The 25079-nt window shown below is 37.6% G+C and overlaps 1 protein-coding gene across 1 annotated transcript; it reads left to right on the top strand.

Moving 5' to 3' along the window:
* Positions 1–1115: 1115 nt before the first annotated feature.
* On the top strand, positions 1116–23985 carry RB195_009088 (uncharacterized protein; the record flags this gene model as incomplete). The annotated part of the gene is made up of 38 exons (XM_064195922.1): positions 1116–1176; positions 3762–3839; positions 4021–4125; positions 4722–4775; positions 6118–6206; positions 6368–6463; positions 7323–7438; positions 7500–7588; positions 8549–8636; positions 8697–8775; positions 9247–9381; positions 9490–9584; positions 9748–9857; positions 11234–11403; positions 11560–11705; positions 11772–11898; positions 12186–12243; positions 12637–12735; positions 12942–13067; positions 13167–13291; positions 14294–14377; positions 14488–14622; positions 15081–15211; positions 15276–15412; positions 16447–16620; positions 16797–16920; positions 17754–17923; positions 17984–18183; positions 19417–19541; positions 20107–20247; positions 20760–20829; positions 21534–21654; positions 21828–21988; positions 22051–22161; positions 22627–22755; positions 22857–23012; positions 23085–23216; positions 23860–23985. 38 exons carry the CDS (start codon positions 1116–1118, stop codon positions 23983–23985), a joined length of 4473 nt encoding a protein of 1490 aa, XP_064047067.1.
* Positions 23986–25079: the final 1094 nt, after the last annotated feature.

Genomic DNA, 25079 nt, shown 5'->3' with positions numbered 1-25079 from the left:
TTACTCATAGTTTTTTCTCTACTGTTTGCCAATTGCCCTCTTGGAAACCACAGCAAAACATGCCATTTGAGCTTACAAATTAATTTTTCGCTTCAGTTTCAACTTTTCAGACATACTCGTGGTTCCAAAACGATCTCGTCTGAGTTAGAATAAGGCTTTTCAATGTGGAAACAAATCCTGCCTTTGGGGGATTTTTTTTCCTGCAGTTCTCCGAAAGTCATATTTTGCTGCACATTGCACATATTTGGAGACAGTATAAGGGGTTGTATGAAAGTTTGACCGTGTGCACAAATCCTTCGTTTTTTTCTGGTATTATCGATTGGTAAGAACAAGGAACTATGGCCGGGTCAAAACGACATGAAGCAGGATGCAGTTGCGTAGGCGGTTGCGCTCGAAGCGTTGCGGTGAAGCGCACCGGTTAGGATCGAGTGAGGACCCTTGCTAACAAGATTCTGCGCTGCGGTTAGGGATGGTCCCACCCCGATCTCAACCGCTTTCTCCTACCGCTCCGCTTCGAGCGCAATCGCTTACGTGACTGTTCCGTTCGCCATGTGACCCTACAATACTTCTAGAGAGAAGTGTGTTCGGAGGAGTGGAGGGGAGGGGGGCCCTAGTGCCTCTTTTATTCCTGGACGTTCTGTCTTACTTTCTTCTCTTAGTGACTTCAGCCAACTTGTCATAGATCCTCTAAGACTATTGCTTAGGTCTTAGGGTCCCGAGTGACCTCATTATTTACTTCCAGAAATAAGGATCTCAACTATACTTTATCCTACTTCTTGTCTAACAGCGATAGAAAGTAATTCCGCTAATTTTTTTTTCGCAAAGGAAAGTGTTTGCATACATTCAATTGAGAAAAGTGATTTTAATTTTTAGCTCTATAGCGTTCATCACAGTCATTTTCCTTTGTTGCATCAATTTTCATTTTAAATTTTTCAATAAATATGATTAGTAGCTTTGAGAAAAATCACGAAAACATCTGACATTTTGTCGTAGCGACAGATCCCCGGCGTTTCCTACATGCGGTTTTTTCCTTTAAATTATTTTCTTCCTCGCTGTATGCTCGCATCTCTACCTAAATAATGCCGAATAAAACACTTATTTCAGTGAACTGCCTGATGGGTTGGGTTCTCCCAGCCCTGCTCACCCAAGGATTCTTCATACTTGTTTCAGGAACAGGTTTGTGTTTTTATGTCCACTTAATGAACAGCATTGCAGCATTCTATTAGATTTATAGGCGTGTTAGTTTTTTTTTCCCCAAGCGACAGATGCAATAGGTTTGTTTTTCTTACGACTGTCTTAGAGATAAAGTTTCTCATAACATTCCAATGACTGAGACAATGTCGATACTAAAAATGTTCAATCGAATGATTGCGATTAGGTTTCTCATGAGGACGCGGTGGAGGAATGGGGGAGTGGGTGCTAAGATGTGAAGAAAAAACAATGCGTTGCGGTTGATGCGTCGCGTTCATCCGGTAGAACATATCTGAAGCCAGTCAGCCCGACAAGCTAATCAATCAAGCTAAACAGGTCAATGCGGATCCCAGTGATTGTTGTTGTTGATTGTTGTCTGCATTTGAACAATCCTACCCATTTAAGTGGTCGTAGAGGTCTGGTTTCAATCCTTAACGTGAGAGTAACACTCCGTAGATCTAACTTTTGGGCCGTAGACCCAAATTAAAGGCATCACCCCACGAATGTGAGGTGGTGCAGATTTCAGGTGGAGTGTTCTTATAAGGGATAGTAGATTATGGAGAGCAGGGTGATTCCGTCCATTTCTTCCAGATTGCCGTAAAAAAAACGCCCGGAAGATTCGGCGCCGCACAAGGCTGGCGCGCTCCAGTCGAACTCGTTGTGGAAAATAGTGCGCCAGAATGCCCGAAGCCGTATCTTCCGAGCCGTTTTTTTACCGCAGTTAGGAAGAAATGAACGGAATCACCCCCCTCTCCATAGTCTCCCATCCCGTATACGGATACTCCACCTGAAATCCGTGCCACCTCAGATTCGTGGTATGCTGCCTTTAATGCCGACTTTGTTGTCGTCTTATGTAAAAAGAATACTCTAGAAAAGGTATAGGACACTTATAGCATCATTCCCTTTAGAACTTTCATTCAAATTTTTCGGGGTATGCAATAGCCTTACGAGATAGGTCATTTTGACCATATTTTATCTCTATCTATTGTTTTTTTTTCTTGACAAAAACAGCCAGTACATTGGCTGCCTATTTAGAGCGTTTCGTCTGAAACAATCCTGGAAATCATTCTAAGCATTCTATATTCATATTCTTTTCTTTATTATATTCTATTTTTCTATAATGTTTATTTCACTCACCACTTCTTTTTGCCGCAAATATTCATTGATCGATAACTACGTAGGCCCGAAGTTTTTCGGTCAGTCGGTGGTTGTATCAATCAAATGTCTTACTTCCTCTTCTTTCGAATCAAAATAGTTTAATTCGGAGAATTTAGCGAATTAGTCGTCGTGTTCCAAACAATTTCCTCCTAAAGTGGCTTGATTTGATTTGATTCCTGGACAGAATCAAAAACGAAGCTATCTGCTACTGGTTGGGTTGTTAGTGAACTGAATAGAACATCCGGAGTGATCTTTTTAATTCCCAAATTGTTGAGCACACCTGTGATAAACCACAGTAATGAAAGAAAAATAAATAAATAAAATTATAGTAGTCTAACCCAGTAAAAAAAAGTCGTTGTAGCTAAGCGATAATCTCTTAAATAAATAATGATGGTTTATAGCAGCTATTGTAAGAAAATTACCGATGATGCAATTCGCGAGGATGTGGAACAGTCGTCACCCAGGTGGTGACCTGTTCACTCTGTAGCACGAAAGATTGGGCTACTTTATATTAAATTAGTACTAGATTGGGCTACTTGCGTTTCTCAGGTATTCCTGTGTATTTTGGGATAGGAAAACTATGCTATTAAAACTCCTGATGATCTCTTAATTATTGAGAACACCTGTGATAGACCAGTAATTAAAAAAAAATGAAGTTGTGGTAGTTTAGGTCAGAAAAAATTCGTCGTAGATAAAACTGTTATATGGGGGACAAATATGGAGGACAGCATTGAAATCGCCTCAACACCCGGGGCGAAAAACTAAACGCACACGTGCTCGCGTTACCCACTGGAATCTCCACTTGTTTTTATACGTTCCCCCAAAGGAATCCCGATATCTTCGTCATCTGGCGGACCTCAACGGAAATCAACCTCTTTTCTGAGGGTCAGGTCGAAATAGAACTCATAGTTATATCCAACAGTAACAGAATAATAAAATTATACCAGAATTAGGATCAGATGACAAAGTACGGAATTCCTCACGTACATTAGTGGCTTCTTAATGCACGTACTGTATTAGATAAGTAAATAAATAAATAAATTAGTAAGGATAAGTAAAGGTTAATGGGTGATCAGGCTTCAGTAATATCTTTTAGCAAATCCTCGTGTCTTAGACGTCTTATATTGACGTGCCTACACATCTTGTAGATCATAGATCACGCGTCATTTCGTAGATTCCATAGATCATAAACCATGAACTTTACAGAATTCTTGCGTAGGAAATCCTAAACGTGTTCATCTAACAGCTATGATAGAAAAGTAATTTTAAAAAAATAAATAAACTTGTGGTGGCTAATTAGGTTCAATGATTGGAAAAATTCCATAAAGAAAAAAATGCCCACGAGATTACTAAAACTTGTTCATTTTAAAAAAAAGATTTCATTTTAACTCGTTCAAAACATACATTTACAGAGTCGTTACGGACGCAAGAGTTCCAACGTTACGATGGTTGGTACAATAATCTCGCGAATCGTGACTGGGGAAGTGCAGGTCGGCATTTTTCAATTAAATGAAGGATTGTTTGATTGGAATCGAACTCTTTTTCTTTTTGATTGAATGAATTTTATCCGTATTTTCTGGAACTTTTTTTTTCCCTCAGATAAAATATCTGGATTTCGAACGTATTTTAAGTGGTTTTTATTTATTTATTTATTTATTTTTCATGTTAAAGGTAGTCGTCTCCATCGTGATTCACCGTCAAATTACGAAGATGGTGTGTATATGATGAACTTATCGTTACCCTCAGCACGAGTGCTATCCGATCTCGTCTTTAAAGGTTTCTTTCTTGGATATTTACATTTTATAACTAGGTTAATGTTCGATTTTGAGAGATTTTAATAGAAAAAAGAACTCCGGAAATTTTACAAACTTTTTGCTTTCACAAATTTGATGCAAGTTTGGCATACTGGAATTATTCCCTTTTTTGCTTCACTCCTATTTGAAAACGGTGTATTACGGAGTGACAAGTTCTGTTTTCGTTGTATTGAAAGCTTTTGTAAATCTTTTTTTCTCACAATGCAAGTTTTTTTTTAATTAGAATTCCATATAGCGTATTTAAATAGAACAAATTAAATAATGGTAATAGTAATAGTATAAAATAATACAGATTATAATGGTCAAAAGCAAGCGCGCATAACAAATACAATTAGGTCAAAATAACTTGGAAGGCTGCAAGTTCAAGTGGCACGACGGGGACCCTACCTCATCTTTGCAGTCCAATTGGACCTAGTGCCGGTCCCACCCCGATCGCAACAACTTGCGTAATTACACATGTGTTTTAGACTTTTGACTTCCGACTGTATAAACCATGTTTATGACTATATGTACAGAAAAAAAAAAGTTCAGGCATACCTAAGAGATATTCACTTTCAGGAAATGCAGGAATTCCAAATGCAAGGAATCTCACATCGATGTTTGCTTTCTTTAGTAAGTTTGATTCATTATTTAAACGCGTTACCCACGAATCTGGCGTGGTACGGATTTTCGTTGGACTACACCTATATCGGGTCGTAGATTATGGATATAGGGGTGGTTCCGCTCTTTTCTACCTGCATCACTGTAAACGGACGACTTCAGAACGCGGTTTCTTACGACCTCCTCTAGTGCAACGTGCCACCCTTGCGCCCCGCCCCCGCCTGCGATTCGTCGATAATCATTTGGACGCCCCGATAGGGAATTCATTTCAAACGCGTTGCAATAGAGGTGGTCGTAAGGAAGCGCATTCCGAAGCCGTCTGTTTACAGTGATCCAAATAGAGATGAGCGGAACCACCCATGTATCCATAATCTACGTGGTATGGATTTTCGTTGGAGTCTACCCGACACAGGTAGACTCCAACGAAAATCCATACCACGCCAGATTCGTGGGGTGATGCCTTTAAAGATGAAAGAAATAGTATCTAATTAAATTCATTTGATGGTTGAGTGGTTTTAGTGATTTATTACTTACTCGATTTATTTTATACTCCGTAGTTTACAAATTTTAGTTACTCCGTTTAGGGTTAATTGCAAACAGAGCAAGGTAGCTGTATAAAGTCAAACTATGCACCTACAAGTCACAATTTTTCCGTGGTGCTCTCTTTTCTAAGCTGCTCGTATTCTCTTAAATAAGAAACTCCCGATAGTTCCACTATAAAACACAAAGCATTGCTGGATGCTTCTCTGTCGGTTAAGCTTTTTTGTTACTGTATCGTGGTGAGTAAATGTGGGCTAAATTTTTAGAGGGATTTAAGTTTTAAAGGAACATTTTAATTTTGCTTTAAAGGCAGCATACCACAAATCTGACGTAGTGAAGGAATCCGTGGGAAAATTTAGACCTAAGGGTGTAGATTGCGGGATCGGGAGTGGTTTCGCTCATCTTCCTCCATCGTAAGAAACAGCGTAGAAGACGACGTTTTTAAGGCGATTTCAGTGGCAACGCGTCACCTTTGTGTACGCGCCGCGTCCAAGTGCAAGCGGTCGAAGACCAGCGATGTCTTCTCTCCAGCCTTTTCAAGTAAAACCAATGAAGAGACTACTGAGGGAATCGGAAAGTGTACAGAGAGGAGCGTTCTAACGTACGTCGTAAGAACTAAAGCGGTTCCCACGTCGTTTTTTTTACGACGTTCAGGAAGAGATGAGCGGAACCACCCCCACATCCTGCAATCCTCATAACTCCACATCTAGGTTTTCTCGCGGATTCCCTCATCACGTCAGAATCGTGAAATGCTGCCTTTAAGACATTCAATTTCATCTCACTCAATACTTGAATTAAAATCTCAAAATTCTAGGTCAGGTCGTTGCGTACGAAATCATGGCTTCAACAGCAACAAGTTGCCCGCTGGAAATAATGAAAATCCCTGTACCACCGGGTGATCCCGTAAGTGATTGAAGGATTTGGCAGAACCCCCAGAAAACAACTCAAATTCATTCCTGTTGTCGTCGATGTTTTCATTGGATTTTCTGTTTCCTTTCATCTATATATTATTTCTACATCCTTACTTGTCTTCAGTAAAAGTACTGGATCATTTCTTCGCTCAGGTTTATGATATTGACGGGACCGGGACAAATATGCCGTTCACACGAGCAAAATACGACAAGCAAACAGGGCAGGGATTCAATTCGCCACGGGAACAGGTGAGGTCAACGAGCGAGTGCGCAGCAGTGACAGAAACATTGCTGAACATTTAAATTGCTCTCTTTGATTAAAAAGTAAAGAACAGTTGACAATGGTTCTGGGATACTCCCACGCGTTCGACGTCAATTCAGAATCGTCAGAGGTTTTTGTATGCGTCTGAGGGCAATACAATGAGATGTAGGATCAACCCGTCTCAAATCACTGCTCTTATCCTCTAAATAAGTCCCGTAGCAATTAATCGACTCCCAAGAAAAAAACCTAGTTGGATTTGAGCGGTGCCGAACCATTGACGTCACAGACCTACTCTTGCATTGCACCCTGCCCTCCCACAGCTGAAACTCCGCCAATTCTTCGTTATTGATGTTTTTCGTGGAAGAGTACCTACGTTGTTTGTGTAGCTTCCAGAATTTGTTTCTAAGCCTTTAGATTTAGACTAATAGTTATGATTAGGTGGAGCTGGTGCAGCGCAGCTCGTGGAGGTTCGCATGTGACTGCACGATCGATTGATGGTTCGAAATCTCCCCAGTGCCAAACAAGTCTTTCATCCCTCTAAGGCTAATAAATTGGTGCCAGAATTATCCGGGAGGATAAAAATTTTGACTTGAAGTATTGGATAGGCTCCGGAAGTTATTGTAAAGCTGTATACGGGTTCCTATACCTAAAACAATTCTAATACGAAGTGGAACGCGTGGGCGTATCTTCGTAGTGATTGATCAACACCGTGTACTTTATGTTTTTGGTCCTTTTGAGTAACATCTTCACCTAAAGGAAATTTTTATAGAATTAAGAGGTAGAGTTATTCTTTACCACCTTTTCCAGAATCTTCTTCAAATCTCTATTTTAAATGTTCGTACTTAGGTGAACGAACGAACAGCATGGATTGATGGATCATTTGTGTACAGTGTAATGGAGGCATGGGTAGCCACTATGAGATCGTTCGAGAACGGAACACTCAGGGAAGGGAATGTAAGACGGTAAGCGTTGGCGGCGTAACTTTCAGAGCGCAGCTGGTGACGGACAGACTCATTTTTGTAGATATCCTCCGTTCAATAATCCTCACATACCTCTGAACAATCCACCTCCGCCACAAATCCATCGACTTATGAATCCGGACCGATTATTTCGTGGGTTTCACTTCTACTTGTCAGTTATGAATAAGTTGGAGTTTGATGTGTCCTGGTGCTGAGAAAACAAATAGAAATAAATAAACAAAGCTTTTAGAGGTGGTGAATGCGCACTTACAAAAATTTCGCGTATTTATGGTTATTTATTTACATAATAACTGGTAAATTTCTACAGATAAATAAAATATAAATATAATATATAAGAATAAATAATTTAAATTTTTACCATGGTCTGTCACTGTCCCGTAGAAACCCAGAAATTTGTGGTTGATGGTGACGACAGTAGTCGTTTTTTGGTTTTTCTTCTGTTTCCATTTTGCGTCATAAATTCTTGTCGGGTCCTTCCGCCACCACCCAGCGAGAAGGGTTACGTAGTCAGTGATTCTTGATTTTTTTTTTGCGCATAACCACTTAATTCTGAGTAGATCACCTTTGTCTAGGGTTATTAGGTGGTTTTTGTCAGCTTCCATCACCTCCACTACCTCGGTCGTCGTATTTGAGGCTCTTCTTCCCCTGGAAATGTTGATCCAGCGTTGCACCGTAGCTTCGAGACTAAGGAATTCCTTAATGAGATCGCTTCCAGACTATTTATGAATACGTGAAAGAAATATTCTCAGGGTTTTCTTCTTCATCAGCTTTTAATGGAGTTTTCTGATTACTTCAAGTTAAATGACCCTCAAATTAAATGAATGCTAATGAATGATAAATGGAGCTGAAAACCAATTATAACCAATTAGAAGCAATACGAAGAGAAGGGAATACGCTTTCAAAAAAAAAGCGTGACTTATAATATTCGTATGAAAGTTCATTCCAATATGTAGCAGTATATTCCAGGTTTAATACAAAATTAATATTCTTTCAGAATCAATTCAATGTCTTTAACTGATTTTGAATACGTGAAAAAGATATAGATATTTTTATTTGAGTCTGACGGAACCGATACAGATTTGTTCTTTTCAGTTCTGGGTGACTCCAGAGTGAATGAAAATCCCGGACTTCTCTCGTTCGGGATTATTCTATACAGATGGCATAACATCCTCGCCGGAAGGTTTGTAACCTGTTTTCATCTCCCAGCACGACGTACGCACATATAAAGTGTTTGTTTCAGATTACAAAAAGAAAACTCTACATGGACAGATGAAGAGTTGTTCCAGGGAGCTCGTCGATGGTTAATTGCTACACTTCAGGTAAATTAAAAGATATTTGGACGAAACTACACCTTTCACTGATGTGAAACAGCCGTATAGGAATTTCTGGATTGGTTTTGGTGCTGCAAAGAAAAGATTCCTCCTGAAATTTTCAAGCTAGATGCTCTCGCTCGCAATGGAACTTTTTTAAAACGATTTTTTAAAAAACTTTTCTGAACTTTCCTTTTCAAAAACAACTTTGATGAATTTTTTCCAATTATAGTGATTGTAAGAATCTAAAATAAGTAGTAAATCAATGTGAAACTGAAGAAAGAAAGAAAGAAACGAAGAAAGAGAGAAAGAAAGAAAGGAAGGGAAATGGAGAGAGAAAGAGAGAGAGAACACAACTGTATCGTATTATATAGGTTTATTGATTTACAAAATTACATCAAATTACTCTTTTACTTTTCTATTACATTAAATTACTTTTCAAAATTACATAAAATTATCAAATGTGCTCGTTCTTTCCAGAAAATTATTTTCTACGACTTCCTACCTGCACTGTTAGACACTGAGGTGAAACCGTACACGAAATACATGCCTCACGTACCACCGGGTATTTCACACGCTTTTGCTGCGGCCGCTTTTCGATATCCTCACAGCATAGTGAGTCCGTTTATTGGTAACTTGTAAAGTTACTTTTGTTTTTATTGCTATCGAAAATTTTGCTCTTTTGCAAGTTTTTTTTTTTGCTCAAAAAAGTTCACTCTATAGGTCCCACCAGCGATGATTCTTCGCAAAAACGTTGATCATTGCGAGTTCCGTGAGGAGGTTGGAGGTTTTCCTGCTTTGCGACTATGCCAAAATTGGTAATGCTATTATTTTTCTTACCCCATTTTTTATTGTCTTCTTACTATCTTATGTTATTTTGTAATCTACGGGGCTCTGAAAATTGCGACCATAAAAATGAAGCCTATAAGATTGTGTACATAGCTTGGAAACTTCTGTAACACATTAATGTACCCGTTCCAGGTGGAATGCTCAGGATATTGTTCAAGAATATAGTGTAGATGAAATAATCCTAGGAATGGCATCTCAGATCACTGAAGCTGATGATCTCATCATTGTCGAAGACCTCAGAGGTTCGTCAACTCTCATCCATTAATTATTTCCGGAATGAGCATGAATTCTTTTTGTCAATCACTTAAGCTACCATATCAGAAATCACTCTACACAAATACTAGGTTGTCGCAAAAGTTCTGCTGCTAATCTGGAACTTTCCAAAAATTCTTTTTTCAACTTTATTTGCGTTCAATGTTTCTGCTAACAAATTTGATAACCATTTGCATTGGCCATGTTCTTCCATCTAGCAGATAACATTTAAATTTTTTTTCTCTTAGGACAATAAAAACATGAAAATGACCTGACCACGGACACCTTATTTACGAGCTGACTTCGATTGTCGAAACGTTCGTCCTTAAGTTGGAACTTTTGGTATTTAAAGAGAAATAATCAGATGAAACGAGGTCCCAGGAATAAGGAGGAATGGAATACTTGAGCAAAAGTTCGACTATGCTTGAATCTTGGCAAAACGATTATTTTCATTACTCCTCTATAACCCAACTGATAGCAGGCTATTAGCCTACATATGTTGAGGAGTTTTGGAGGATAAATTGCAGATTTGCTCGATTTTCCACCTCTAAAGTGAAACGTCAACGTTTAGCTGATACAAAGTGTCGTTAATAATCTTGGTTCTCTGCTTCGCAATCGGTTTAAAAAAAAAGATTGAAATAACATTTCCATTCGAACTCTTCCAAATTTAGTCGTACTATTTGTTTCCGTGCACATTTTAAGCATAGCTAGTCTTCGAACGATAGATCTCCTTCCTCAAAGCGAATGAACCAGCGAGAAACATTAACGTGCCTAGTTTCTTTTTTTGCTGGATACGGAACAAGTTTTAGTTTTTTTTTCAAATAAAGAAGTAATAAATGGTAATTTTTGTAATAGAGTAGCGTTGGAGAAATTCACAGTACATGAGATGGCGCAAAAAAGTATGAGACATATTAAGCGATAATTACTAATTAATTAATTAATTGAGCCTGTAGAGTCGGTACGTACAGTCATTATGAATTTCTGTGGTGGAAGCTTTCTAGAACATTTTTTGTTTATCATTCAAGAATAAACAGTGCTTCATTTTGCTTGAGCTAAAAAAATCTAGCAATTTTGCCACAGATCTTCCGTATTAACCTAATCATTACTGCAGAAGGAAGGAAGGACAATATCTTTGAAGATGATAGATGTTTTTATGAATGCACCAAAATATTATGAACGAGGTGTATACAAAGATTTGTGAAGTGACCCAATGCACCGGGTCAAGTTAATGTCCATATCCCTCAAGAAAAGCTCTGTGGGAGTTTGTTGTAGTGGCTAGGGATGAAAATCGTGAGTGGATTTGGACGACGTTGAACCACCGGGCCCCATGGCCGTTACCGTAGTGATCAGGAATTGTTATTTTTAGACTACATCTTCGGTCCGATGCACTTCACTCGGCTGGACGTGGTCGCCTCGTCGATCATGCGTGGTCGAGATAACGGCCTTCCTCCGTACAACGTCCTCAGGAAAACGTTCAATCTTCCTGAAAAACAATGGCACACCATCAATGAAAAGCTCTACAAGGAAAAAAGAGAGGTTCGCTGAACAAGCGTTAACATATGAACAGTTTTTTTTTTAAATGTTTTTGCTCTTTTTTCTCTCTTAAACAGAAAATATCTGTGACTTTTTGTATTTTTTAATTTTTCTTCTGCTCCTCTGTTCACTATCCTCATTGAGTTCCGCCGAGTTTAGTTATTCGACAAATTAGCCGAATTATATGGTGACATTAATTATTTGGATGCATACGTGGGCGGAATGCTTGAAGGAGACAACGGTGCTGGCGAATTATTCAAAGCGATCATAATGGATCAATTCGAACGTCTCAGAGATTCGGATCGGTAAAATTTTGCTGGACAGCAACACAAAGTGAAAAACTCTCTCAAAAACTGTTGTACTACTTCCAGGTTCTGGTTTGAAAACACTCAGAATGGTCTTTTTACCACTGAAGAGATCAGAAAAATTCACAATATTACCTTGAGAGACATCATTCGAGCTACCACAGAAATATCTGACGATTGGCTTCAGGATGACGTGAGGATTTTTTATAAATAAATAATAAATAAATATAATAGCAACCAAGCACATAAGGTTCATTGTTTTTGATTCGGAAATGAAAAATTTGATTATTTTAAAGGCAAGAAAGTTGATAAAAGAAAGAAAGTCACCTACGTACAAACCTTTGGAAAGATTAAAATAAAGTTTAGGGAGCAAAAGATTAAAATTTCATTCTATGAAATTCCACATTCTCGAATTTCCAATTACACAGTTATCATGTTATCTATATGTCTTCTTCTATGGATTTAATTCGATTTTTCCAGGTCTTCTACTTCCGCGACGGTGATCCTTGTCCTCAACCTTTTCAAGTGAACTACACAGGTTTGCTACAGTTTTCCTACTTCCTTTCAATTTTTGTGTTATGGCTGGGAAAGCACTTGAGAAAGGAGAGGAAGGAATATCATTGTCCGCAACGTAGGATCCTGAATCCGAGAGGAATAGACCATCTTAAACTGTCCTTAGTGCGATGTAGGCACGCTAAGATCCAATAACATGCTTCGGAGACCGCCTCCGTTCCTATATTCCTCGTACCAATATTTTCCTCTTCGCTAAAATGTAGATGAGCATATTTTGCATTTTTTATTATTAATTACATAATTATTTTATTTATTAGTTATTTTATTTATCATTGTGTTATTATTTAATGATATTCTGTGCCTGAATATTCACTTTTTATATTTATTGTTATTTTATTCATATACCTGCCCTATTTAGGATTGGAACAATGTATCCCATTCATGAGATTCGATCACTTCACAGGAAATGAAGTCACCTACATCTTCACACTCATCGGCCTAGGATGTATTCCACTCAGTACGTTTCGTTTATTGTCCATCCTCATAAAATATTATTTGATTACTATTATTTACTATTTACTATTTGATTTAAAGATGAAAAGAGAAATTTTAATTTCCCACTACTAATACACGATGCGAAAGAAATAATATAAATAACGATTTTTAAACGATTAAAAGTAGGGGATGTTGAGTTAATCAAATTAAAAATGAACCTAATTATAGTTTGTATCGGAATCGGCTACGTTCTGGTGCAACGACGGCGTCGCATGGGATGGGACAGCTCGTACGATGATCTCTCTGCCACCGCTGTTGACGATGATGCGCCAAAAGATCGTTATTCTGTACAGGGTACGGTAGTGAGGACAGCCTTGATATCCGAGAAAATTTTTGTCCATTAAGAATAGATTGTACTAGAAACTTTAACCTACCAGACACCGATGTATTTAGCATTCGAATGGCTACAAGAATGTTACGTACGACAAGTGATCGTTGAATTTGCTCCCGGTGTTCTTACTGTGAGAAAACCACGAGGAATAATTTTAAGAAAAATGATTTTCCCGGATAATGCTGAGGTACGTTACTCATTGCATTGAAGTGAGTTACAAAGGAATAAGGTTGACCATATTTGCTATCGCTTTCGAGTAGAGCACGATACGATACATGGTACGAGTTTAGCAAAAAAAACCCTTGGAAAAAATCTTTCTTAGAATCGGTATTGGTTACCCAGATGGATAGATTTTGGTGAAATCACACTGAATTGTTCGATTGGAATTGTTAGTGGTACTGTACCACTTGTACTATATATACTAGTTTTTATATAGTTTAAAACATTAGTAAATTACCATCACTATTCTTAATTTTATTAACATATTATGTTGTTTGTTTAAAATTTTTATCGCCATGTTGTTTTAATACATTTAAATACTTATATCTATATATTTTATAATATTAACATTTTAGTACTTTGAATTTTATATTTAAATATTCATATTCACTTATATTCTAAAGTATTTAAATATTAATTAATGATTTAAGTCTTTTCCTCTTCAATAACTTCTTTCTTTCCTCTGAAGACAATTTTGTGCTTCTACAAATTCAACAAAAAGTGATTATGGTATATCCATAAAATTTCCGTTAGCGGCCAAATTTCTTGAAGAAAGAAATATCCGTAAATTATTTTTCTCTAACGATCTGTGTTTCGGAGAAATTGAGGGTTTCTATTAAGTTTTAGTGAATGTGAAGATTATAACATGCTCTATTGATAATGATGTGTATTGTAAATGGACGCATTGGTGATTTCTTGCCTTTCTACTGATTCTGAGCTTCAACCCTTCTTAGAACTTAGGGGGAAATTTTTAAATATTAGTAAAAGATTTGAGAAAGGATGGGTTTTATAATCCTGAAGAGCATCTCATCTTCTGATTGATGTCTATCTCTTGCTCTAATTACCCTAATTCGACCAATAAACTCATAATTTCATCCAAAGATTTTTTAACATTGATTTTTTGTACTACTCTCTTCTTCCTAGACATTTTAAAACTGGTCTCTTCTTCCTGGATTAGCGTTATTTTCAGATAACGGTCTATCACAGTGAACCGAACGCATCCACAGTACATGGACCTTATTGTCTGATAAAACTTAGGAAAACACACGATTTGGTAAGAAAAATAATGGAGAAATACACGTACAAAAATCTTTAGATGAAGACAAATACTATATTTCAAGAAGAGAAGCTTACCGTATTTGCTCCAACAATTTTTTCTCCTAGGTACTTCGTCTTCCATCCGATAAACATTTGCCGGAGTTCTTAGCGGCGCTTACTCTCTGCTTGAAGAAATTCGATGGACGTGTTACTGCTATTCCTACCGCTAACGAAGTGCTACTCGATAAGGCTGAAACTAAGGTGAATCGATGTCTCTTTCAGTAAAAGTCGTCAGAAATTTGAGATGTAATTGATTTCTACAAGATCTAATATAGGTTTAGACATTTGTAAGAAGAAATATAATACATAGATAGGTAAAAAGTACTGTAGAAATGAACTGGTATTGTATGAATACAGAAATAGATTGGTTGTCCAGATTTTTGTACACCAACCAGATTTCAAAAAGTCACCGAAACAAACTAAAGCTTCTGAGAAAATTATTGAGATTTTTAGCTTTCTGAGTGTTCAGAAAGCTAAAAAATTATTGCCGAAACAAAATAAAATAAAATAAAATAAAATAAATAGGTAAATGAATAAATGAATCACCAAAATAATTTCTAGCAAACCTCTTTGTCTCTTTTTTTTCCAAATACGAGACTGGCATAACATTAATTTCATACTGGAAATCCTGGAAAACCCAAGATTTCTGCATATTTCAGGATCGACGTCAACAACGTTTAGACTATTTCTTCCGTGAAGCGTATGCGCGTGCATTCGATCAGCCTAAACTAAGCGATACAGAAAACAAGGAATACGATACTGATGACATCCTTAATCAAACGATTACTAGGTATGATTAGTTTTAGAGATTTGTTACAGAAATATGTAGTTAGCAGAGATTAACCTTCTTCCAGAAATGAACTGGCGCAAGCTATGGGAATGCGTGAGAATGATATGTTTGTGCAGAGGATGTTCGCCGTGACTTGCCATTCTGACAACGATGTGATGACATTTGCTGAATTCCTGGAAGTTTTGCAGAAGTTCAGTCTCGGTAAGTGCTCACATCTGGAATATCAATCTTCCATGCGCAAGACCTAAGGATAGGAGAGATAGGGTCCCATGGAATTTTTATAAATTCGAGAGCAACGCAATACAAGTATTAACCCTAAATCCTTGCAAATAGTAAAATGCTTGGATAATTTCTCTTGAAATCAGTTGAAGCGTATAAGTTTCAAACTCTGGAGGAGTTTTCTGAAAAATAAATTTTTTTTTTTGCGAGAAAATTGTTCCTATACGAGAAATTTGCGTATGTCAATGTGACAACGAGACTGCAGTGATGTCGCTGTCACCTTGCCCCATAATGCATAATGCTTTTATTCTCCGTTTGAAAATTTCATCTCGTTCAAATCATCTTGAAACGTTAGTATATTTTGCCGTTTTTTTTAACCGGGAGAACTTCAGGAGCTAGACAGCGCGCAATTAAAAAAAAGCCGAAAGAGCGAACAAAAGAAGAAACCAAATAACAGAACACAATAATAAAAACAATAACAAAAAAAAAAACGAAAACCAGAGACATTGAAGAAAAAAAAAATCGGTGCGACTAGGCAGCACCTCTGCGGCCACAGATTTGCCACCACTACAACGCGCTGCTTGCAACGTAGTTCAGTTGTGTGTGAGTTTGTTGTTGTTGTATTGTTTACGTTTTACTATATTTATGTAGTTCTATCTCGTCTTTATCAGGATTTCTCATAAATGAAGTTTATTTTTGAATTCGTATTTAAATCTGAGAGGCAGAGAAAATTAACTGAATTGATTATTAATTAAAAATTATTCTCTTATAAATTTGGAATGTAGCTTAAAAATGAGAACAGTCGTCATTCAGTTCTCTATCCCCTATCTATCCCCTAAAAAGAAAAAAGAAATACAATGAATGAAAATAAAAATAAAAATATCCCCTAAAAATTGATTCTGTTATTTGTTGTGGTTGTTGTTGTGTTGTTATTTATGTTTTGTTATTTTTATGTAGTTCTATTTCGTCTTTACTAGAATTCCTCATTGCCCAAAAGTTTTAGTCATTATGTTAAGGATCTATCAAAGACAAGTACAAGCTGTTGTTCGCTATGTGTGATGTACATGGGGACGGTCGTGTACGTCGAAGCGAATTTGCCGAATTCGTTCGTTCACTAAACGCTGTTGTTGGCGTGAATATCACGGAAAACAGTCAAAATCATGTCATAGAGAGTATTCTTAGTCGATCAGGTGAGAAAAATTCAAAGGAACCATTTGGAATGATATCCTGAGAATTTCAGATTACTTTCTTGATCACAAGAAATTTCTTTGTACAGATTCTCCAAAAGTTTCTTCACCTAAACATACTATTCTTTTTTTAAATATTAGTTGGTTTCATATGAGTGTTAAAGCGGTTTTTTTTACAGGAATAAGCCCGGATTCAAAATATCTAACCGCAGCTGATTTCGAAGCGATCTTCTCACAAGTCGATGAACGACGACCTATCGGTGTGGATTTCCGTGGAGCGAAAATCAAAGTGAATCTACATGAGTGAGTCGCTACAAACAAAATGAATTGTGGTTTCAAAAACATATGTTTCTAGTAACTTCTCATAATGAAATTTTCTCTACAGCAGTGATTCCTTACAACTGCATATTGATTTTTATGCTTTGCATTGATCTCATAGGAAAATCACGAAGAAAATCTTTTTTCTGCTGAGTAAAGTCGGCGTCGAATGTGTTCAACCGGTTAAAGGCGATACGCCTCCGACCGGAGAAGATCAGAAAGAAGATGTAGCTTAGGTCAAGCAGGAAAGAAGCGCGCGTTGCGACAGACGCGACACGGTCATCCGGTTGAACACTTTTGGTACTGGCTGTATCATTCTTATTAACGTCCACGCTTTGGGACCTCCTTTGTGTTCATATTTTTTTCTCAATACCCAAGAAAACCATTTAAATTCGATTAGAAACAAATAAAAGGGTGAAAATCTTCATTGTATCTTCCAACAAACGTAGCATTTACACCTGTGAACATTTTTAATCATACCCATCTGTTTCTTTTTTTCTATTTCTCCTTAAAGCTAAAAATCACTTCCTGCCAAATTATAAAAATATCTTTCTTTCTGTTTCTGCTCCGAATTCTCTTTAGAAGAGCTATTCCTCCACCTCTCCTACTTATTGATCTAAAAATTAACAAAAATCAAATCGGGATAAAAAGTTAAAAGCGACACCTTGGAGAGGAAGAGATGCTCCTTCGGAAGACCGTGTTAAAAAGCGCTGAAGTATTTTTTTCTGTCGCAGAGCTTAAAATTGAATAAAAAACGCCACTATGTAATCACTCGATTAAATGTCCAACCTCTCTACTTCTGATTTTCATTTTTTCAGAACTGCCTCTCTGGGCTCGTTTGCCTTATCCACCGCACCTGAGCCGCCATGCGTTCCTCGTAATATCCTGCCAGCGATCGCTGCTTTCATCGAAACCTATCGTCAACACATCGCGATTATGTTCATATTCTGTTGTATTAACGTTATTGTATTCTTGGAACGATTCTGGCGTAAGTTTTGAAGGCGACCAGCTGCAAGATGACATTCTGCCTTACCGTTACGCTTTTCAGATTATCGTTATGAGACCGAACATCGTGATTTGCGTCGTGTAATGGGAGCTGGGATTGCGATCACACGTGGAGCTGCCGGGGCGTTATCGTTTTGTATGGCAGTAGTTTTGCTTACTGTTTGTCGTAATGTCATTACGCTCATTCGTGAAACTCCCATTGGAGAGTTTATTCCGTTCGATTCGGCTATCACTTTCCACAAGGTCAGTTTTCAGAATCGCAGATAAATTTCTTATTATATAGAGGGTAACCTGGGATCGGTTGTCAAAAAAAAATTGACCCTTGGTCTTAAGTGGATTAAAGGCAGCGTTTCACAAATTTTTCGAACGTTTGGATCTCTCAAATAAAGTTTTGAGTGTAGATTTCGTGTATAGCCGTTGCGTTAGCGACCAGTACTCCCTAATCATCCTGGAAAACGGCGTGGGAACAGCCTTAATTCTTAAGAGGTTCGTTGGACAACTGTGTATACGCCCTGGTTCACTCAACAGCGCCTATTAATTGGTTTTACTTGAAGAGTCTGGCGAAGAGACCTTATTGATCTCCGGCCGCACGCTCGTGGACGCGACGCGTGCGTAGAGGGGGCGCGTTCTAACGTATCCCGTGGGAAGTAGTGCCGTCTCCCACGTCGTTTCTCGGAACAATTAGGGAAAATTGAGCGCGGCTGCCCGTATATTTGTAATCTACTCCCCGAATTCTGTACTGTGCACGAGGGATCCAGACATCGGAAATTTCACGACACGCTGCCTTCAGAAGCAGCATACCAAAAATCTGACGTGATGAGGGGAACCGCACGAAAAGATAGAGATGGGATTGTAGATTGCTTGATCGGATATGGTTCCGCTCATCTCCCTCTAGTCGTTGTGAAGACAGGCGTGAGAACCGCTTTAATTCCTACGAGGTACGCTAGAACGCTCCTCTATGTACACTTGCCGATCTCCTGTGCGTTTCCGGTTCCCTCAGATTTGTGGTATGCTACCTTTACGCGATAACGAACAATTTTTTTTTAAAATCTCGTATCGCCTTTTCAACGATTTTACAGACCATCATTGACCATAAACTTTTAAAACTGTTACTAACACCGCATTACTATCACTACCTACGAGCTTTTTCATCAGCAAAAAAAAAAAGAAAGAAAAATAAGAAGAAAAGGTAGTATTATGATGAAAAATTGCGCAAAAGAAGAGGAATCATTTTCCTCCACGTAGTCAAACCGCAAATAAAACAAATAGCGATATTTTAACAGTGTTATCTTCTCAGTTCTGAGAGAAATTGTTCGCTTGACCTGAACATTAGGTGGACCACTGTAGCGGCTATCCGTTGTGATTCCTGAGCAATTTCCAGCGTGTTAATGAACAAGGAGGAATGAGGAAAAGAGAACGAGGAATTCCTCAAAAAGTTTTTCTCAGTTTACTCACTAATTTTTTCGTATTTTTCAGATTGTTGCACTTTTCGCAGCATTTTGGGCTACACTACACACCGTTGGTCATTGTGTGAATTTCTATCACGTAGCCACTCAAAGTCAGGAAGGACTCAATTGTTTGTTCCAGGAAGCAGTATTTGGGTGAGGTGTTTTAAAGGAGTAAATGTAGCTTTAGATCCATTGTGATTTTCATTCCATAACGCAATCATTTATTTTCAAAAGCTTGATTATTTGAAGACAGAGGAGTTTCAAGAGTTAACCAGCTGAGTAGATTTACGTGGATAAAATTCCTAACAATTACCAATTTCTGCCAAAATTGGCCAACCACAATCTGCACAGCTCAGAATTTGAATTGGAATTCGGAATCCAGCTGTTGCTATATATATTATATTTATTATTTATATTTACTACTTCTCTGTATATTTATTTTCATTAGTGTTTAATTCTCATTTATTCCTACTTTATGTTTTAGAATTATTTTTTAAAATCATTTGTATTATATTTGTTTATTTATGTTGGCTGCTTTATGTTTACTCTTATCATTCTAATTTCCCTCTTCTCCTTTTCCTTAATAATTCCTTTCTTATCCTTTTCTTTATTCCTTTGGAAGGTCCGATGGCTCTATTTTATTTTATTATTATGAACAATTCTCAACAAAAAAAAAAGAGAAGAGAGCTATTCCGAAATTTTACCAGTTTCATTTCAGATCCAACTTCTTGCCATCGATTAGTTATTGGTTTTACGGTACGATCACTGGATTAACTGGTATTTTACTGGTGGCTGTAATGTCGATCATCTATGTGTTCGCATTACCTTGCTTTATGAAGAGAGCTTACCATGCATTCCGGTAATTTCTTGCGTATTTTTTTTCCTAAAGGGGTATGTGTTTTTGTGGATAAAGTGAGCGTGGATCTACAAAAGGACCGATGTAATGATAAATCTATATTTTCTTATATGGGAAAACGATAGGATAGGATTTCCCATTTGTTCACGGGGCGGGAAATTTTCCGTTGATAATGAAGAAAAACGTGAGTTAGGGCATCCCAAACCTTCCGGAAACGTATTGTGGAAAAAAAAAACATGTACAAAAAATTTCAAAAAAAAATGAAATAAAACCAGAAACGCATTGTAGAAAACCACATGGAACAACAAAATTGGCATTGCTGACAGTATTTCTTTAAGTAAAAATCGATCGATTTCCCGTGAATATCTATCATGTTGTTTCTGTGATTCCTTAGATGTACTCCTTGTTAGATCACCTACTAATTGACCTACTGCGATTTCTGCTTATTATTGATTATTTATGATTCCTGCCTACTAATAAATCATTGTATTAGAACAAATAAATAATATTTATAGGCTTACCCATCTTCTGAACGTCGCCTTCTACGCGCTCACCGTATTACATGGCTTGCCGAAACTGCTCGATGTGAGTTTAGACAGTATAGTAGAGTTACGTATATTCTGAAAAAAATCTCATGAACCATCACAAATGTTTCAAAAATATGAGTTAAAACTAATCAATGTTATAATTTTGGATATATACAGTTCAGGATACTGTACAAGCACTAACAATTATAAGTATAGACACATACTATACTACGCTACTATAGCACTACATAAAAATGCTAATAATATAATATAACAATAGTACTGTATATACGTAATACCGTAGTGATACAGTATAGATAATTTCACTTCGTCAGTGACCTAGTACGAAAACTAAAGACAGAATTATCCGGAAGTCTTATACATTTTCATGAAAAAACAAGTATAAAAAGTATAAGTATAAGTATAAAAACACAAGCGGCCATAACTATTCTGGTAAGGTCACTCAATTTGCTCCGATAGACTTCATTGGATTAACTGCTGAAATTTGATGACGTCATTTGAACTGGAATGTTTAAAGAAAGGCCATCGTTCCTGTAGAATGTTGATTGTACAAATTACTTAATAGTAAGTTTTCGTGGATTTTTTTCTTCTTAATAGATAAATGTTTTTCGTAAATAGAAGTTAGTTTTCGTGATTATTCACAATTGAACAATTCCACTTTGCTCCACTAATCGTTGCTTCCTCTTCATGTCGTCGTTAAGACGTAATTGTTTTTTTTTAAACTAATAATTTCTTTTTCAGTCACCAAAGTTTTGGTATTATGCTATTGGCCCAGTGATAATTTTTGTTATTGATCGAATCATAGGTATGCGTCAGGAATACAAAAAATTAAAAATACTCAACGCTGAACTATTGCCGTCAGGTTTGTTCGCATTTGAAATACTGTATCAATATATTTATCGCACAACAATAATAAATAACATACGTAAAAATAAATTAAAGATACAAATTAAAATAATAAAAAATCCATAATAAATACAAATTACACATAATTACTTAAAAATATTGAATGTGAATCTAGAATTTCAATTTCAGATATCATCTATCTCCAGTTCAAGAGACCTTTGTCTTTCACTTTCCGCTCTGGTCAATGGGTAAAAATTTCATCGCCAGCCTTTTCTTGTGCATTTAATGAGTGCCATGCATTCTCGCTTGCCTCAGCTCCTCAATCTCCTACACTTGAGCTCTATATCAAGGTATCATGTGTGTATCATGAGATCTACATGAATACACAAAGAGAACACTGGAATATTCTAAGGCTGTTGGTCCATGGACATGGAAGATGAGGTCGGAGATCATTCGTGCTCAGGCAAACGGATCCCCGTACCCATTAGTTCATATGAATGGACCATATGGGGACGGAAATCAGGTACATACCTTTTGTTTTATGATGTTCTATCAAGAAAAGAGTTATCTATTATATGCCAAAAATCACGGATGGTGTAGCGCAGTCGGTAAGAGGTTCCGCTTCATCTGTACGATCGATCGGAGGTTCGAATCCGCCCAAGCGCTCACCAAGCCTTTCATCCCTCCTGGGTCGATAAATTGGTACCAGAAGTGTCTGGAAGGATAAAAACACTGACTTGACCCATCGGCTAGTCACCGCAAGTCATTGTATGAGCCAGTTACACGTTCGTGAACCTCAAACGATCCTGAATTGAAGTGAGCAAGGCGGTGGATCCCAAGCGGATTGAGTAACGCTCGACATTTTATCCTTTATCCTCTACAGCTAAGACCAAATAAGCTTCATCGCTTTCCTGAAACTTTTGTGAATAACTTTACATTTTATTATTATGTATTTTTTACTTCTCCTTTTATTTTACGATATTTTCAGGAATGGACAAACTATGAAGTTGCTATTCTGATCGGTGGTGGAATAGGAGTAACACCATACGCGTCAACATTGACAGATCTCGTCCTCGAAACTACCTCAGGAAGACACCACAATGTTAAATGCAAAAAGGTTAACTTTTAAAGCTTTTGCTTAGTATTTATATATCTATATGAGTATATTTTAATTTTGACGTGATTTTGTGATGAATTTGATTGCAGTGTTTTCTGTAGGTCTACTTTTTGTGGATTTGTCCAACGCATAAAAACTACGAATGGTTCGTGGATGTACTGAAAGATGTCGAAGAATTGGATACTAACGAACTTTTAGAGACTCATATTTTTGTCACTCAGTTCTTCCACAAATTCGATCTAAGAACAACTATGCTGGTACGTTGAGAAGCGAATATTCCGCTAACCCTAATATCCAAGAATATCAAAAAAAAAAGGGAAAATTTTCAGTACATATGCGAGAAACATTTCCGTGGTGATCATCAAGGAAAGTCGATGTTCACAGGCCTCAGAGCTCACAATCATTTCGGACGTCCAAATTTCGACGCTTTCTTCTCGTATATCCAAAATGTTCACAATGATGTATGTTTATTTATTTATTTATTTTCTTGAAAACACCTATAAGTATACCACAAAACAGAATAAGAAGGTACAAAGCCCACTAGAATTTAGTCAGAGTTGTATACGGTATGGTTGTGCAGTATACTTTCTGGTGGGTTGACAGGTCATTCTCCTGCTACAGTAGGTGGAGATGCTCACGTGAGGTCCCTAGACCTAAAACGCTAAAGTGGAACAACGGTTGCTAGGACTTGGCTGACCAACTTAAAGGCATCACTCCACGAATCTGAGGTGATGCGGATTTCAGGTGGAGAGTTCCTAACGGGGTCGTAGATTATGGAGAGGAGGATGATTCCTTCCATTTCTCCCTAATTGCCGTAAAAAAGACCCGGAAGATGCGGTGCGCGCACAAGGCTGGCGCGCTCCAATCGAACTCGTTGTAAAAAATAGCGCGACGGGACGCTCAAAGCCGCATCTTCCGGGCCGTTTTTTTACGGCAATTAGGAAGAAATAGACGGAATCACCCTTCTTCCCATAATCTATAGGCATAACCCATCTGAAACCCGCACCACCCCAGATTCCTGACGCCTTCAACTTAGAACGGACGGGTCCATTAGTTTAACAGGAAAACTCGTCCACAATCCACAATCATTCGCTGTATTTTCAGACGCCCGATATCGGCGTGTTCAGTTGCGGTCCGTCCACTTTGAACGAACAGATCAGTTCCGGATGCGCTCGAGCGAACCGAGCACGAGATGCACCATCGTTCACTCATAGATTCGAAACGTTCTAAATTACACTCTTTCATCATATACATACCGTACCACTGGTCAAATTAATCACGTCTTTTCACATCTCATTCTGTGAGATTCGAGACATTTCCTGTCGAGGACTGTACTATGTCATCGAGTCAGACTATGGGACCCTGCGACACTATGTCCTCTGAAAATGGCAAAAACCTTCACCTAGGTAACATTCCAAGCAGAATTTTCCATTCATTCGATATGTAGGCAGTGGTGATTTTAAATTCCAACAATTTTCCATGCTTTATACAACTAATTTTTAACGAACTCACATTTTTAACTTACAATATCTGCTTGTTAGGAGTAGTACGTCATAAACTGTAAGTATAAACGGTGAATCCAATACTTATTATGTAACTCTATTGATGATGATTTCTAGAGTTGTTTGGGTAATAATACCTACAAAATACAGTACATCATTTGCTTAAAATGCATTTTTTGTATATTTTTTTTGTGCTCAACTGTGATAATTTGACTGTCACTCTTGTAATAAAGTCAAAACTATGTGTTTTTGTTATTTGTGAGCGAGGCTTGTTGCTTCTTATTTTTCAGTTTTGTTTGGGAGGTGTCGTCAAAATTTGTTGAAAAAGTACTGGTATTTCCGAAAAAAAATTAAAAGAAAAACAAATTAACAAAAGTAATTAGAACCAAACCAACCGCTTGATTGCATCTGATCCAAGTACGCGGTTTTACCGCAAAATCCACAGCTAACGGCCTAATAAGACTTTTGCCAGACTGAAAAAAATCAACAAAGAAAGAAAAAGGAAAAGAGGCGCTACGTAATGTTTCAAGGTTATTTTATTGGCCGTTTATAAAATGGAATGGTAAGCGCGTGCTAAAATATCTTATCGGTCGATTGATCGAAACTGGCCGATTTCTAGGAAGCCTTTCACCACTCCTGGACCCATGAATTAGTAGCAGATATCTTTGAGAGGATAGGAACACTGAATAGATACATCGGTTGGTTGGCGACCTTCCGTCATTCTACGTATAGGTCACAGATTCGTTCGTTACCCTCCAGGAATACAAATTGAAATCGAGTTGCATCCGAGCGTCTCAGAGAGATTCGTCAACGCTAAACGTT

This window comes from Necator americanus, chromosome III (genome assembly GCF_031761385.1).
Source record: "Necator americanus strain Aroian chromosome III, whole genome shotgun sequence".
NCBI classification, from domain to species: domain Eukaryota; kingdom Metazoa; phylum Nematoda; class Chromadorea; order Rhabditida; family Ancylostomatidae; genus Necator; species Necator americanus.
This window is presented reverse-complemented; position numbering and strand designations above follow the sequence as displayed.